This window comes from Petaurus breviceps, unplaced genomic scaffold (assembly GCF_028583685.1).
Source record: "Petaurus breviceps papuanus isolate PSGF00001 unplaced genomic scaffold, PetGlider_PUasm1.0 490, whole genome shotgun sequence".
Lineage (NCBI taxonomy): Eukaryota > Metazoa > Chordata > Mammalia > Diprotodontia > Petauridae > Petaurus > Petaurus breviceps.
Window position 1 is genome coordinate 21,999,752 of NW_027186352.1, and position 14,715 is coordinate 22,014,466.

At 45.4% G+C, this 14,715-nt stretch overlaps 1 protein-coding gene across 1 annotated transcript; it reads right to left on the reverse strand.

Annotated features, from left to right (window-relative positions):
• Positions 1 to 470: 470 nt before the first annotated feature.
• Positions 471 to 14,503, reverse strand: LOC138172175 (protein FAM13C-like). Its single transcript, XM_069101830.1, has 3 exons — positions 14,315 to 14,503; positions 4,504 to 4,560; positions 471 to 983 (listed from the first exon to the last, which is right to left on the reverse strand). Exons 1-3 carry the CDS (start codon positions 14,371 to 14,373, stop codon positions 668 to 670), a joined length of 432 nt encoding a protein of 143 aa, XP_068957931.1. The 5' UTR covers positions 14,374 to 14,503; the 3' UTR covers positions 471 to 667.
• Positions 14,504 to 14,715: the final 212 nt, after the last annotated feature.

The window sequence follows — 14,715 nt, forward strand, 5'->3', positions numbered from 1 at the left end:
GCATGGAACAAGGCATGAGCCACCATGGCGCTGCCTGGGCTTCAGGATGGCGGCTCAAACACTGGGACAAGCTATTCAGGGCCACTGTTGGGAAACTTGGTATAATGTGTATCTGATGGCCCCGTACTCCTACCAGTCAATCAACAAGCATTTATTAAGCAGCTACTACATACCAAACACGGGGATAAGTGTGGGGAATACAAAGGAAAGTCATTCCAGGAATGGGGAAGAGACTCTAAGGCCCAGAGATGAGAGATAAGCACTAAGTGACATTGAATAAGCCAACGTGGCTCTGCTGTAGCACGCGTGAAGACTGGAAAGCCAGAAGGGCATGGGAAACATGGTTTTCTATCTGACCTCAGAGGTGCTGGGGGATGGCCCGTTCTTTAGGAAAATCACTGGGGCACCTAAGTGAAGGATGGACTGGAGTGGGAGGAGACTTGAGGAAGGGAGTCCAAATAAGAACTTAATTCACATAGCTTGAGGAGAGGTGATGGGAGCCTGAACTAGGGGGGTGGCTGTGAGTGGAGAGAAGCAGGTATCACAGTGGCCAAATCCACAAGTCAGAGCCAGACTGGCTCTCGGTTCAGCAAGTAAGAATCAAGGCTGGGCGCCAAGGGGACCACAGGGGAAGTGAGGACAAGAGAGTTCCCTCCTCCCTTGGCTTCTAAGACATTCCCCCCTTCTGGCCCTCCTCTTCCTTATGACCATCTGGGTAACCGGAGAAAAGCAAGCCTGCCCCTTTGGGCTGAAGGCACTGCGGCGGACAGAAACACTCAGTTCTTGGGAAGGCACAGTCCCCTACCTGGTTATCTCCATGGCCCTTCCCAGCCTCCCCTCTGATGATGGATTTGGGCTTCCTGGACTTGAAGTTGCCCATGGTGTATCGCAATGCTCCATGGAACAGGGACTGTTCTACATGCTGCTGGCTCTCTTCTAGGAGGGCGATGTTGTCAGGGTAATTTTCTTTATTATTTTCATCTCTAAAATTGGAAACACAATTAGGAAAACAAATGAAGTAACGATAAACAGAGTAGATGGGACAGAGAATTACAGTCGCACACTGATGGTAATAATAAGAACACCCCAAATTTGTTGATGAATTCTTCCCTTTTTTTGTGGTTAATTTTTGGTCTGAACATACGATCTTATCAGTCTGGGATATTCCCAAGAAGAAAACTCCCTTCACCTCTACAAATCAGAGGCTGACCTTTCATGTCAAAGTATAATCAGAAGCACTTAGAGGTTCCCTAATTCGCCCATGGTCCCCCAGCTGGCAGGTGTCCAAGGTCGTCCCCGAGCACAGATCTTCCTGCCTCCCAAAGATGCTCTCACTATCTCTTATCCACCCAATTTCTCTTATAACTCGGCAAATTCCTTTCACATCTATCATCTCATTTTAAACTCAGAGCAATACTGTGAAACTGCCTAGGACTTTGCCTAGCCAGTCCACTTCATTGATGAGAAAATGAAATTCAGAGTCGTTAAGTCACTTGTTTGAGGTCACAGTTAGTGGAAATATTGACCTATTGTCTGGTCCTTCTTCCCTCAGGCCAGGGGCTTTAAACCTGTGGCCCCCATCAGCTCATTTTTGTAATATTTTGATAACTGTATTTTAATATTAGTTAATTTCTCTTGAAACCCTGTTTTATTTCATGCATTTAAAAACATTCTGAGAAGGGACTGGTAGACTTCACCACAGTACCCAAGGAGTCCTAGATACAAGAAAAAGGTAAGAACTCTGCTTTGGGCCATTCTGGTGACTGATGAATCTGCCAAAGCTGCCCCCAATAATGAATTAGAGCCAGGAGTCTGATCAAGATCCCCTGACTCCAAATGAAGAGCTTCTAACAGGCCACTAATTTCTCAGTATTCATAAGTGGAAGGAAAAAAAAATCAATGTCCTTGAAAGTGGGTGAGAATTTGAGGGGGAGGAGGGAAAAATAGCAATTAGTGCCAGAGACATTTTTTCAATGTATTTAAAGACTCCATTACTAATGGGCTGAGGAAGCAAAACCACTGCTTGTTTTTACACCGTCAGTTTATTTCACTTTATTTATTTAAATTAAGAGTAACTGATATGCTTCTATACTTTCTCCTTTCATTGGGCAAAGGGGAGAGAAAAGTCACTTCCATGAGCCTGGCCAGGTCTCATGCTAGCACTCTTCAAAAAGAGGGAGGGGAAAGAAGCCCACCCCTCTCAGGGCTCTGCACATCTGCTCAGCACCCTTTGATAAGGTCAGTCCTAGAAAGCACAGCACAGGCTCTTTCTTATTTAACCCTAGGCCTGCTAACCAAGGAACTCCAAATATTTTACAAATATTATCTCTCACTTCCACAACAGAGAAGGTCAGAAAAGACAAGTAGAAAGGCAGGGAGTGTGTCTTTCTGCCCATTTCACTGCCGGGGAGAGTGGAACCCCTCCGGCATCCTTAGGGAGGGTCAATGGTATTCATCTGTTTTCTCTTTCCTTATTTTGGCCTCTGTCAGAGGTGAGAGGGGAAGCTAGACAATGAATGGATCTGTATGCCTTCCACAAACCTACTACACTATCCTCATCAGCTGAGAGTGAGCTTGGAATAGTAGGGACAAGCTCAGTCCGGAGAGCATGTAGGAGAAACCCAACAGACATAGGGGGAAAGAAATAGCCATAAGGAAGACGGATGTCAGAGGAAGGAGCCCCAACCCTACAGAGCATCACAGGCCAAGTCAAGAAACTTCAACTATATCTAGAAAGAGGAGCTGGGGGGTTTTAACATCCAGAAAAGGCTTAAACTTATTTTTGATGCTGTGTTAAATGGCTGTGTCATATCAAATCATATTACATTACTTATGTTATGTTATGTTATCTTATCTTATGTTATATTATTCTATTGAAGCTCTAGGGCATCTTGGATACAGCACTGACCTCAGAACCAGGAACACAAGTCCTGACATATTCTGACTGTGTGACCTTGGAGAAGTCACTTAACCTCAAAGTGCTCTAGGAAACTCTATGAGTCTGTCAGTGGCAGAGGAGGTGCTGGTCTTACCTGGAAATTCTCTATACCTCTGAAGTCATAGGTCCAGTCTTAACCCTTATATTATTACATTATGTTATGCTGGCATACTATATGATTATACTACATTATACCATACTGTATTATGTTCTATTGTGTTACATGATATCATATTATGTAGTACTATATGATGTTATATATTATGTTGTGTGTATATATATTAACTATACCAATTATATATGGTTATGGTGTATTGTGTTATAGTATCACATATCGTGTTATATAATATGTTTATTATATCATATTATATATTGCTAATGTGTTTTATATTACATAGAGTTCTATTATATCTATTTGCCATCTCACATTACATTATTTTAAGTTATCTATTTATATGTAGGCTTCAGCCTGGTCTATCATTTCCAGATTTGTTTACTCTCCTGCCTCTCACAAATAAACCCAATAAAAGGCCAAAAGAAACAAGTTCTGAACCCAGACTGCCTCCTTCTCCCCACAAGAGGTGCACAGACCACATTAACGCAGTGAACATTCATCCCAACTTACTGGAATAAAGCATGACCAGCCGAGGGCAACTGGCAATTTTCGAGGATGACTTGAGCAGCTAATTTTAGGACGTGCCATGATTCAGCCATGTCTGAGCAACAAGTCTCAGGCTTTCCATTATTCAATGCTGATTTCAACTGACCAACAGGCCTCAGAGCTGTAACTGGGGTGGGGCAAAAAGGCCACTGTCCCAGGGCAACACACGGGTTCAACAGCCATCCGTCATATAACATGTATAAAGTACCTACTATGAGTCAGACTCTATGCTGGTGTCAATGAAGAGAGCAAAGTGAAACAGTCCCCCCAAAACTGATAATCTGGCTGGGGAAGATAACATGTACCCATGCAGTGACATACAGAGGAGTGAGAGAACCAGATCCAATCAGTTCTTAAGAACCTATTAGTAAATTTAATTAAATTTTAGGGAAAGCATAAACACCTTGGAAACTGGCAAATGCGTGAATCCCCCCAGTATGGTAAGTGTGTTCATCATACCCATTTGGAAGGTTGACATATAAAGGTCCCATTAGTCAGAGATTTTTCTATATAGTTTTGTTAGCACATAAAAGTCCCTTTCCCAATATTTCTTTGGGAATTTGGATGGTGTGCTATTTGGATTCCTATTATGAGAAACTCTGCTGGGGGGTGGATATAGTTGCTCTAGGTAGGGCTTGTAAATCCCCCTTCACACTAGACTCCAACTGAGGGGTACTGGAGTGCCTGGGGTACACTGCCTGGCATCATCGTGGTGAGTACCATTTCCTGGACGGACACTGATGGACCAAACGTGAGCTGACGTCTCTGGGATACAGGATCACCTTTGCCCTTGAAGGCTTGAAGGGGAGCACTGAGACAAATTAAATAGAAAGGAAAAGAAATAAGGCTTCTGCTGTTCCCTGAGCTGAAGATCCAGGAGGCCCCAACGTCCCTGTGTCCATACCTGAGACTGGCCCGATCAGGCTGGTCTTCATGAACAGGCACTGCGTCTTCGTCACACCTGAGGAATGAAAACAGCATGACTTCATCTCCAACCACCTCCTGAGTGTTGCACACAAACACTCTGCCACCCCCTCCAACTTAGGTCCAACCCACACGCTTTTTTCTCTCCCCCAAACCGGATTTTCTTTCCCCACCCCCTCCTCCTCCTCCCTATTCTGGCCAATGACAAGAGTTCACATTCTCCAGCTGTGATATAAAAAGCTCGAGATCTAGGTTCAAATCCCAGCTCTGCCATCTGCTACCTGTGTGGCTTTAGTTTCCTCATCTGAAAAAATGAAGTGGCTGATTCTAGACAGTCATTTGGAACTATTCCCAGAAAGTTACCAAACTGTCCATACCCTCTGACCCAGATTTAATAATAATCATTACTGCAGATTTATTATATTAATTATAATGGTTATAATTATTATAGATGTATTATATTAATTATAACATATATATTACATAATATAATCCTAAAAAATAATTATGTTGATTACCATATATAATATCATCTTACATATAATCCTGTAACTTAAAATGTTATTACATTGATGATAACATATTATGATTAACACACACTCTATTATTATCATCACTAGCATTTATGTAAAGCTTATTACATGCTAGACAGTCCACCAAGCACTTTACAAATATTAGCTCATCTGACCCTCATAACAGCCCTAGGAAGTAGATGCTGTTATTAGCCACTTTACAGATAAGGAAACTGAGGCAGAGACTAAGTGACTTGGCCAGGGTCACCCATCTAGTAAGTACCCAAGGTCGGATTAGGCCCAGCACTCTATCCACTGGCCCATCTTGCTACAGGACACTGTCAAGCCTGTACCCCAAAGAAATCAAAGAGGAAAAGGCTTTATCTGTACAGAAATGTTTACAGTAGCAGTTGGCCACCACAAAGTAAGGGTGTGGGCATCCTCATGTTGGGAGATGGTGAAACACAGGGTGGCCTAGAACAGAGTGGGCCATCATTGTAAGGGCTCGGACAGGATGATTTCAGAGGAAATGGGGAAGAGCTCTGGGAACCAAACATAACCAGAACAATTTCTTCTATGAAAACATTGTCGCACAGAACAACAACTTTGCTTTAGAACTGTGATCCACGCGGGCCCAGGAGAATAGCGCCTGCCTGGGCAGGCCACTCCCCTCCTGACTGAGAGCTGGTGGATGAAAAACACAGAAAAGAGGCCATTTCCAGGTGAGACTCTGCTGTGCTGAATTCCGCATTGAGGCCTTTATTTTTTCCATTTTTTTCCCCTTAATTTGCCGGGGAGGTGGGGGAGGGCAAGGAACAGATTAATTTTTTTAAATGCTTGCAAATTGAAAAAAAATAATAATGAACTAAAACCTCAAACGGCCAGCCTGGGTGGCTTCTATCACCCTGTCCTGCTCCATGACCTCCTTCATCTTGCATGTAGACAAAGCAGTTTCTTCACAACAACCCTGTGAGGTAGGTAATGAAAGTCTGAAATCCCCCTTTTACAGGTGAGGACACTGAGGTTCAAAGAACTTGAGTGACTTGTCCACAGTCACGTGGGGGATGAGGCTCAAATCCATGTGCTCTGGCCCCACATCCAGCTTTCTGTCTAATAGATCATACCACAGGCCCCTGCTACAAAGCCAGAGAGCTGGAAGGGACTTCAGAGGCCATCAAGGCCAATGATGGCTGAGAAAACTCACAGGTCCAGAGAAAGGAAAGGACCTGCCTAAGGGTGGTTAGTGCAGGCAAAGGGCAGAATCTGAACCCAGGTCCTTTGACTTGGAAGTCAATCCTCCTTCCACAATTCCCTACAGACCACTAAATAAAAAGCAAACTCATCAACCTAGTCTAAAAGGCCTTCTTGCTTCAAATTGTTCCTGGAATCTCGACCGCGCCATCGGCTAGCCATGTGACCTTGGAAATATTTCTCCGGCCTTCAGTTTCCTCTTCTGTAAAATGATAGCTGTGAACTAAAAGATTCTGAAGGCTATTCCCAGCTGGCCATCCCATCAGCTCTCCTCCTGGTCCCCTCACGACACTCTGACAAAGAGAGATAATAACCCAGGGTCCCAAGAACCCGACGTGTACTTTCACAAGTGTTTATGTCCGGGCCATTAAGGACACCACAATTTCCCCAGGCACCAACAAAACCTGAAAGTCACCTCTCTCTCATCCCCTCAATCAATATTGAGTGAAAAATCTATTATGTTGAAGGCCCCATCACAATGACACGCCTATGCCTCTCCCCCTTTCCATTCTTACTGTTGCCATATTTAAGTGAGGTTTCTGTACTTTTCAAACAGAAATGGCCAATTTACTTACCTGAATATATTTTTCACCCAAAAAACATGTTTAGGCAAGTCAACTGGCTAATGACACCACTGTTTCCACTATGAAAAACAGCAATTAACTTTCCAAGGCATGCTCTCTCACCCTCTTAGGGGGTCCCAGTCGGTGTTTGGGAACATTAATGGAAGGTATTTCTGATAAGAGTTAACTTTAGCAGAGCAAAGCCATCAATGAGGCTCTCAGATCTGGCATGACGGCTTCAGAAATGGGACAATAAGCTTGATAGTAAGGAAAGGTTTCCAAGGATGAAAGTGATCCCCAATGACTGGGGGCTGTGAGGGAAGTAATGAGCTCCCTGTCACTGCAAGTCTCAAAGAAGAGGTCAGATGACCGATCACTCATTGGGGAAGCTGCAGAGGGGTCTCTCACTCAGACAGAGGCCGGACTGGATGGCTGAGGGGGTCACTTCCAGCTTGGTGATCCCAGGATGGTCAATGTTGAAGCTGAACAATGACTATTGTTTGGATTTTGGCATCAACGTTCCCCGCCTACCCCAATAGAGTTTATTATTCTCTCTCCTGGGACATTCAGTTCCAGTTGAAAACACAGCAGCAGAGCCTTCAAACTGACCCCTGGCCTTTGGAGTTGGGGGCTGGACCTCCGTGGTGAGTCTGGCTATAGTGAGGCCTGAGGCTGTGAGGTTCCTGTTATAGTCAGGCCAGGAACATTGTGTGGGAACACTCCTTTTGTCTGTACTGATGGGGGGCTGAGGCTGATGGATCAACTGAGCTCTGGGGTACAGAGATGAAGTCTGGCTAAACCCAGCTGGATATGTGTGCTAAGTCTGACACTAGTGGGAGGGAAGGAGGGGTGACCAGCTACAGGGAGGGTCTCTGCATGCTTCCAGTTGTGACGGGGGCGGGGGGGTGTCGAGAGGATGTTCATCTAGAGATACAGAAACAGAAAACCCAACAGTACCTGTTCTTAGAGAACCTTCAAGTTTAAGAATGAGCAAGCCAGGGCAATCAGGATGCCTAAGAGTTGTGACAGGAAGAGAATGTGAATTAGTCAAGATAGGGATTTCCCTAAGTAGTTCAACAGGGCATGTCTGGTCTTTTGTCTTTGTCTTCCCCTTTTGGGGGCCCTCTTCCTCTATCACGGTGGCCCCTTGTCATGACCTAATCCCTCCCACCCCTTTCTTAGCCATCTTCTCTTGTCACCCTCCTTCTAGCCAAAGACCAGCACCATCCAGCCCTCCTCGGGACAGCTGGCTTTCCAAGCATAAAGGAAATGAGCTGATTAGCTCACATGAATTGAAAACATCAACTGAACGTAGGACCAGAGGAGAAGGCCTCCCTCCACTGACAGGAACATCTCTGGATGAATCAAAGGGAAGCAATGACCCTTGAAGGTCCTGCCAGGAGAGCAGGGCTCCAAGCACAGCCGCCCAGAGCCAGGCTGCCTTTCTGTCTTAAGAGGTCCAGCCCAGCTGTGTCCAGAAAGGCTAAGCAGCAGGGTCCCTACAAGCCAGTGATGGCTGTGCTTGGTACCGCTGGAAGGGGCGTGCCCTCCAGACAGACGCTCTAGGCACTAAAGACCAGGAAAATACAAGGCTGGGTTAGAATCTCAACTTCACCTTTAGCTACCTAGGTGACCCTGGGGAAGTCATTCCTACTCTGTGGGACTCAGTTTCCTCATTTGTAAAATGGGAATAATAACAGCACCCATTTCCCAGGGTTGCTATAACGATCAATGAGATAATAATGTTTGCCAAGTGATCCGCAAACCTTAAAGCAATATATACATGGCAGCTATTAAAGAGAAGAGGTAACCCAGAAAATGATGAACACTGAGAGTGAACAGGAACCATGCCATGCTGTCTCTGATATAATCATTATTAATTACTGGAGAGAATGGGAAACACCCTGTGATTTCATTCATTTAGATTATTCCCAGTATGGAAGCTCCCTCCAGTAACACAGGTTGCAACTCATCTGTAATTCGTACCCTCAGAGAGCTAGCTGAACCCCTGAAAGGGGGCCATACTATCATGCAGTCAGACGGAATATTTGAACCCGGGGCCCTGCCTCCAAGGCCAGCCCTCTAGCAGTCATGCTTGGCATTCTCTCGGTATTAACGATGCAGTTTAGAGTTCATACAGTGCCCTGATGGCTTTCCAATTGGCACTCAAATTTTAAATGCAATCACAGTTACATTTTTTTGCAGTTGGCAACCCAGTTGTGGGCAATCAGATCTCCCTGGGCTGAGCTCAAGAAGCAGATTTTATTGTAGATTATGTATATACATATACAGGCATATAAATACATATCTACATGTCTATGTGAGCGTATCTATACACACCCACAAATCCATACGCATGAGTGGCAGAAGGAATAACAGGACTGGTCTCAGAGCCAGGACCACCTGGGTTCATGTAACCCCCAGGCAAGTGTCTTAACCCCCAGGGTCTGTGCCACCCCCCCAAAACAAATTGTAGGCTGTAGAGAAAAATGCTGATCAGTAGCAGTGGGGAAAATTCCTCCCCACACCACTGAAATCTTAGTCCAGACTTGGGATCTCATCAGAAGGAAAAAGTCCTCAGTGCAAACTGCCTCCATCGGGGCAGGCTGTAACTTAGTTTGTGAGAGGTTAATCAAACAATAACAATAGTTTGTATTTTTAAGAATAGCAAAGTGCAGCCATCTCAAACCCTGGGGATACAAGTGCTGTTATTATCCCCATTTTATGGATGAGGAAGCTGAGGCAGACAGAGGAAGTGACTTGCCCAGGGTCACGCTGCCAGTTAAGTATTTGAGGCTGGAGCTGATCCCAGGTCTCATGGCTCCAGATCTACCCCCTGCACCACCAAGCGGCCTCTTGAGCAAAGCCCTTGTGGGCGGTTTGTTTTGTTTTTTTCCTTTTCCCACTTTGAAGGGATGGTGCCAGTGAACAAAGGCTCTGGCCCAGAATTACAAACAGGAAGGAGTCAGGGATAGTATCTGGAAAATTTCAGAGCTTTCAAATTATTCCCTGCCACCAGATCCCATCTCCTTAAAGCCAAGAAGAGCTCCCCAGAGTCCTCTCTGGCTGCAATAACAGGATTCCACCAGCTCAGAAAAATCCCTGAGAAGTATCCCCACCACCCTGAAAAGCATGAGACGGCAAAATACAGGCCGGGGCATCCCGCCAAGCACAGTTAGCTCGGCAAGGACCTACCTCTGACCGAACAACTACTCCAGCATCGCGGAGCTGGTCAATATCAGAGCCACAGCACCTGAACTCAGATCTTCCTGACCTCAGGTCCAGCGCTCTCCACCCCCTGCCAGGCTGCCTCCAACCTTCCAAAAATGGTGATGACAGAGGAGGTGAGCCAGTCATGGTGTGAGAATATGAGGCGGATGCCTCGCAGCCCTCACCCAAGGGCCAGAGGAAGGCATCCAAGTGTCAGATACACATACACGCATGGTTTCCATGTAAAATGCACAACTTGACATATTTAGGTATACATTTTTTATATAAAATGCATGAGTCTATATATTTATATTTTCTAAATAAACATAATTTTAAGTTTTATATATACATTCAAAATATAGACTGTAAATATAAAACAGATACTTTTATATATGTATGTATATGTGCATTTATAAAATATATAATTTTACATATTTGCATGCATATACATTTTAGATGTTAAACTGAGATTTTATAAATTTATGGATATATATGTATTTATGTAGAAAGCATACAATTTTATATATGTGTATATACCTACTATATATTTTAGAAATAAAATGTGTAATTTCATACATTTATATGTGTATATGTATTTATAGATAACCACATATTTATATATACCTATACATTTTGGATGTAAAATGTATAATCTCCTGTTTATTTGTATGTGCATTTATATGTAAAATCCATTTTATAGAATTCTGTACATATATACATTTACATATAAAATATGATTTTACATATACATTATATAAAATTGAATACATTTTAGATGTAAAATGTACACTGTATAAATATATGTGTGTACATGTATTTATATAGAAAGTATATACTTTTATAATTTTATAGACAAACATTTCAGATGGAAAATGTATGATTTTATAAATTTACATATGCATGTACATTTTAGATGGAAAATTTTAATATGTTTATATGTGTACATATATTTATATATAAACTGTATCATTTTCTATATTTAGGTGTGTATATTTCTATATAAGATCTATAATTTTATATATTTCTATACAAATACATTCCAGGTGTAAAATGTATAATTTTCTATATCTACATATATAAACACATTTCTATATTAAGCATAAAATTTCATATGTTTGCATATAGCACATCCTCTAGGTCACTTCTAACGTTATTTTTCTAAAGCATAGTTCCAATCATGTCATTTCCTTGCTCCGAAAGTTTCAGTGGCTCCCTACTGCCTCTGGGACAAGATCAGATCTACTCAGGTATTTCGAGACTCCAGGCTACCTTTACAGGTTGGTTTCATATTATTTCACTTAAGAAGGTATCAGGTTTCCTGCTCAACCTTGCTGTTCTACTTGCTGCTACCTAAACAAAGCATCCCATCTCCAGCCTGTGAGCCTTTGCACAGGCAGTGACCCATGCCTGCAATGTGTATCGTCCTCACGACCATCTCTTTCGCCACAGCTCAGCTCTGAGGTCACTGCTTAGAAGCCTTTCTCGGATGCCTTTTTTGAGTACAGGGATGTTGCAGTGGATAGCTGAGACACCTCGAGTCGGATCTTAGCTCAGTACTGGCCTCAGACACTTAATAATTACCCTCCATCTGTCTCAGTTTTCTCAACTGTGTAATGGGGAAGGATCCCAAAAGCACTTCCCTCCCAGAGTTGCTGTGAGAATCACATGAGATAATATTTATAAGTCACTCAGCATTGGGTCTGGCATACAATGAGTGTTTAATAAATGCTCATTCCCTTCTTCATATTTTCTTGCATTTACTTACTATATTCTCGTGTTCTATTCTATCCCTAGGCAATAAAATCACCTTGATGACCCATAGTAGGTGCTTTAAAAATTGTGGATTGAATTGAATGGGGAGAGGTGATGTCATATACACATATACTACATATACATTTACATCTACAGACATACACACATACATGTATATACACATACACATACACATATGTGTATACATATATATGTTTATATATTTTTTAAAAGTTGGTAGCTGAGGTTGTGTGATTTCCCTAGCATACATACTCCCAGTCAAACAGGAGATAGCTTGAAGATTGCATACGTCAGTGGTTGTCAAACTTCTTGGTCTCTTTTATACTCTTAAAAATTACTGAGGACCCTCCAAAGAGCTTATGTTTATCAGGGTTTTATCTGTCAATGTTCATCGTATTTGAAATTATAATAACTTGGTATTATTATGAAAACAGTACAGGATCTGAGACACCCCCAAGGGTTCCCTGATAATCCAATTCTCTCATTTTATAGCTGAGGAAACTTCGGTATAGAGAGGAGAGAGCACAAATTCCATCACACCCTGTAGGTGAGTACCAAGGCAGAGATCTGAACCCAGGGCTTTGGATGTGTCTCTGTAATATAGTGGCTTTGTAGTAAACTACAGAGAATGTGGGATTTGGAATTCAGAAGTTCACGAACTGCCTCCAACACTCATTGCCTGTCTCAGTCCCAGCACATAACATTCCTAAGCCTCAGTTTTCCCACCTGTAAAATAGGACAATACTACTTCCTTCATAACAGTTTTGAGGATCACATGAGGGAATATACAGAAAGTGTTTTACAAGCCTGAAAGAGCTACAAAAATGAGTTCTTGTCGATGCCCTATTGTTATTCGATTGAGAGGCAGCCCGTCTAGGGGATAAAGGGCTAACTTTGGGATCAGCCGTCACAGTACGAAGAAAGTCCCCCAGATCTGGGGTCAGGAATCCTGGGTTAACCTCCCAGCTGTCACTACTGATGCGACCTGGCCACGGGCAAATTTCCTTTTATGGGCCCTGAGTTTCCTCTTCTGTAAAATGAAGAGTCCGGACTGACTCCTACCGTCCCTTCCACGTTTTATGCTCCTAGGAGCTGGTAAGTGCTGAGTTCAAGAGTGACCCACACTGGCAAAGTGATGCCATAGGCAGAGCTCCAAAATGACAAGAGGCAAACGAGTAGCTGGTGTGCCTTGGGAGATGGGTTTTCATCACCTGTATGTAGCTCACTGCCCTTATGAAATCGCAGGTGTAGACCCCCTACAAGGCATAACCTTGCCTGCCCACGTCTTCCTCCTTACGCATCCAAGTTCAAGTGCATTCCTTCTGGCCGCAGCTCTTTCCCCGTCTGAGGGGGTTCAGCCAGAGTACCTGGACGCTCAGAGGAGGAACTGCCCCAGCGCCCCGAAGGCAGTCCACGGCAGGCACCCAGAGAACCTCCATCTTCACAGCCAGACCCCCTCCCTCGCAAAGCCAAAGTTTGCTTTAGACTTTCCCTATGTAATCAGATTAAAGTGCCGGGGTTGGGTTGGGTTGGGTTTGTTTTTTTTAAACAACCACTCCGAAGGAAGGCTTCAGGACTGGCCTTTTAAGGACAAGCCAGTGTTTTGAATGCACAAAGCTCCGGGCAGTCTCTTGAGAGTAGCCCATCAACACAGACAAACAAAGGCCGGGGGAGGCTCAGGTGCTGGGGAGACCTGGCGGATCGCACGCCAGCCACCCCCACCCCCCACTATTCCCACATCGCTCACCTTTCCGCCTTGAAGAAAAGCCCCCACCCCCCGACGTTTCCTAAGACAAAGCTGCTGACACCGCGCGTCTCCCAGAACGCCTTCCCCCTCCCGCTGGTCTATTTCTCCCCCGGCGTGGTCCAGGCAGGGAAGGAAGACTTAGCGTTTACAAAGTAACCGGGGCAGCAATCGATGAAGGCACGCTTATGTAATGTGACCCCCGTCTAGGCGGAGGTGTCGGGCCTGGGCAGCCCTTTGAACTTCCCAGAGTGCGAACTTCTCCCCGGGCCAGCCTTTCTGGGGGATGAGCAGAAGACAAAAGGATGCAAGGTTTGCCAGGAAAGTTGGCTTTGCGGCATCCCCAGAAGCCGGAGAGGAGAGCCGCAGTGGGGAAGCCGAGGCTGTTTATCCCAGAGCCTTCCTGAGACAGACCCAGGCCACTGAGCAGCCCCCTGCCAGCGGCCGAGTGAGTGCACGCGCCGTGTGCTCCCTGAAAACTGACGTGGGCCGTGGCCACACAAAGAGATGAAGGGAAGCCGGTGTGGAAATGCCAGCTGCCCGGGGGCCGGCGCCGGCTCCAATCCCTGCCTCGCCCTCCAGGGCTGCCCACTGGGTTTCCTGCACTACAGAAAGGGTTCCGCGCGCCCCCCCTCCCATCCACCCGAGGCTTCCCCGGGAATCCGGGGTGTGTGGGGCAGGGATGCTGCCGTTCTAGGGGGCTGGGGAGGGGGCTCTCCTGGTCGCAGGGGCACTTACTCGGCTACCGCTGGGTTGAAGGACTTCTCCTGCAGGCTGAAACAGAAGCAAGAAAACATGGGCTAAGGCCGGCCAGGCTGGCCCCCATGCACTGGCCCGGCTCCGCCCGCTGCCCGGGACCTGCACGCGCTCCCGCCCGCTCTGCACACGCCCCGAAGGCAGCCCCCGCCGGGATTAGCCGTGCTCTGGACACGCGCCACCAAGCCCGTCCCCCGGCTGCGCTCCCTGTGCGTAGCCCGGCCCAGCCTGGCCCGGCCCAGCGCCGGGGATCCGCGTGACTGGCAGCCCGTGGGCAGGAGGGGGAGGGGCGGGGGAAGGGACAAGGGAGGAGGAGGGTTGGGGAGGGGGAAGAGGAGGTGGGGATGATAAGGGAAGGGGGAGATGGAGGGGGAAGGGAAGAA

Bases quoted from the DNA above. Each gene is read 5' to 3' on its own strand.
- LOC138172175 (XM_069101830.1), bottom strand. From the start codon at position 14,373: ATGTTTTCTTGCTTCTGTTTCAGCCTGCAGGAGAAGTCCTTCAACCCA. The intron at 4,561-14,314 runs GTAAGTGCCCCT...TTCATTCCTCAG, and splicing joins TTCAACCCAGCGGTAGCCGA to GTGTGACGAAGACGCAGTGC. The intron at 984-4,503 runs GTATGGACACAG...TTCCAATTTTAG, and splicing joins CCTGATCGGGCCAGTCTCAG to AGATGAAAATAATAAAGAAA.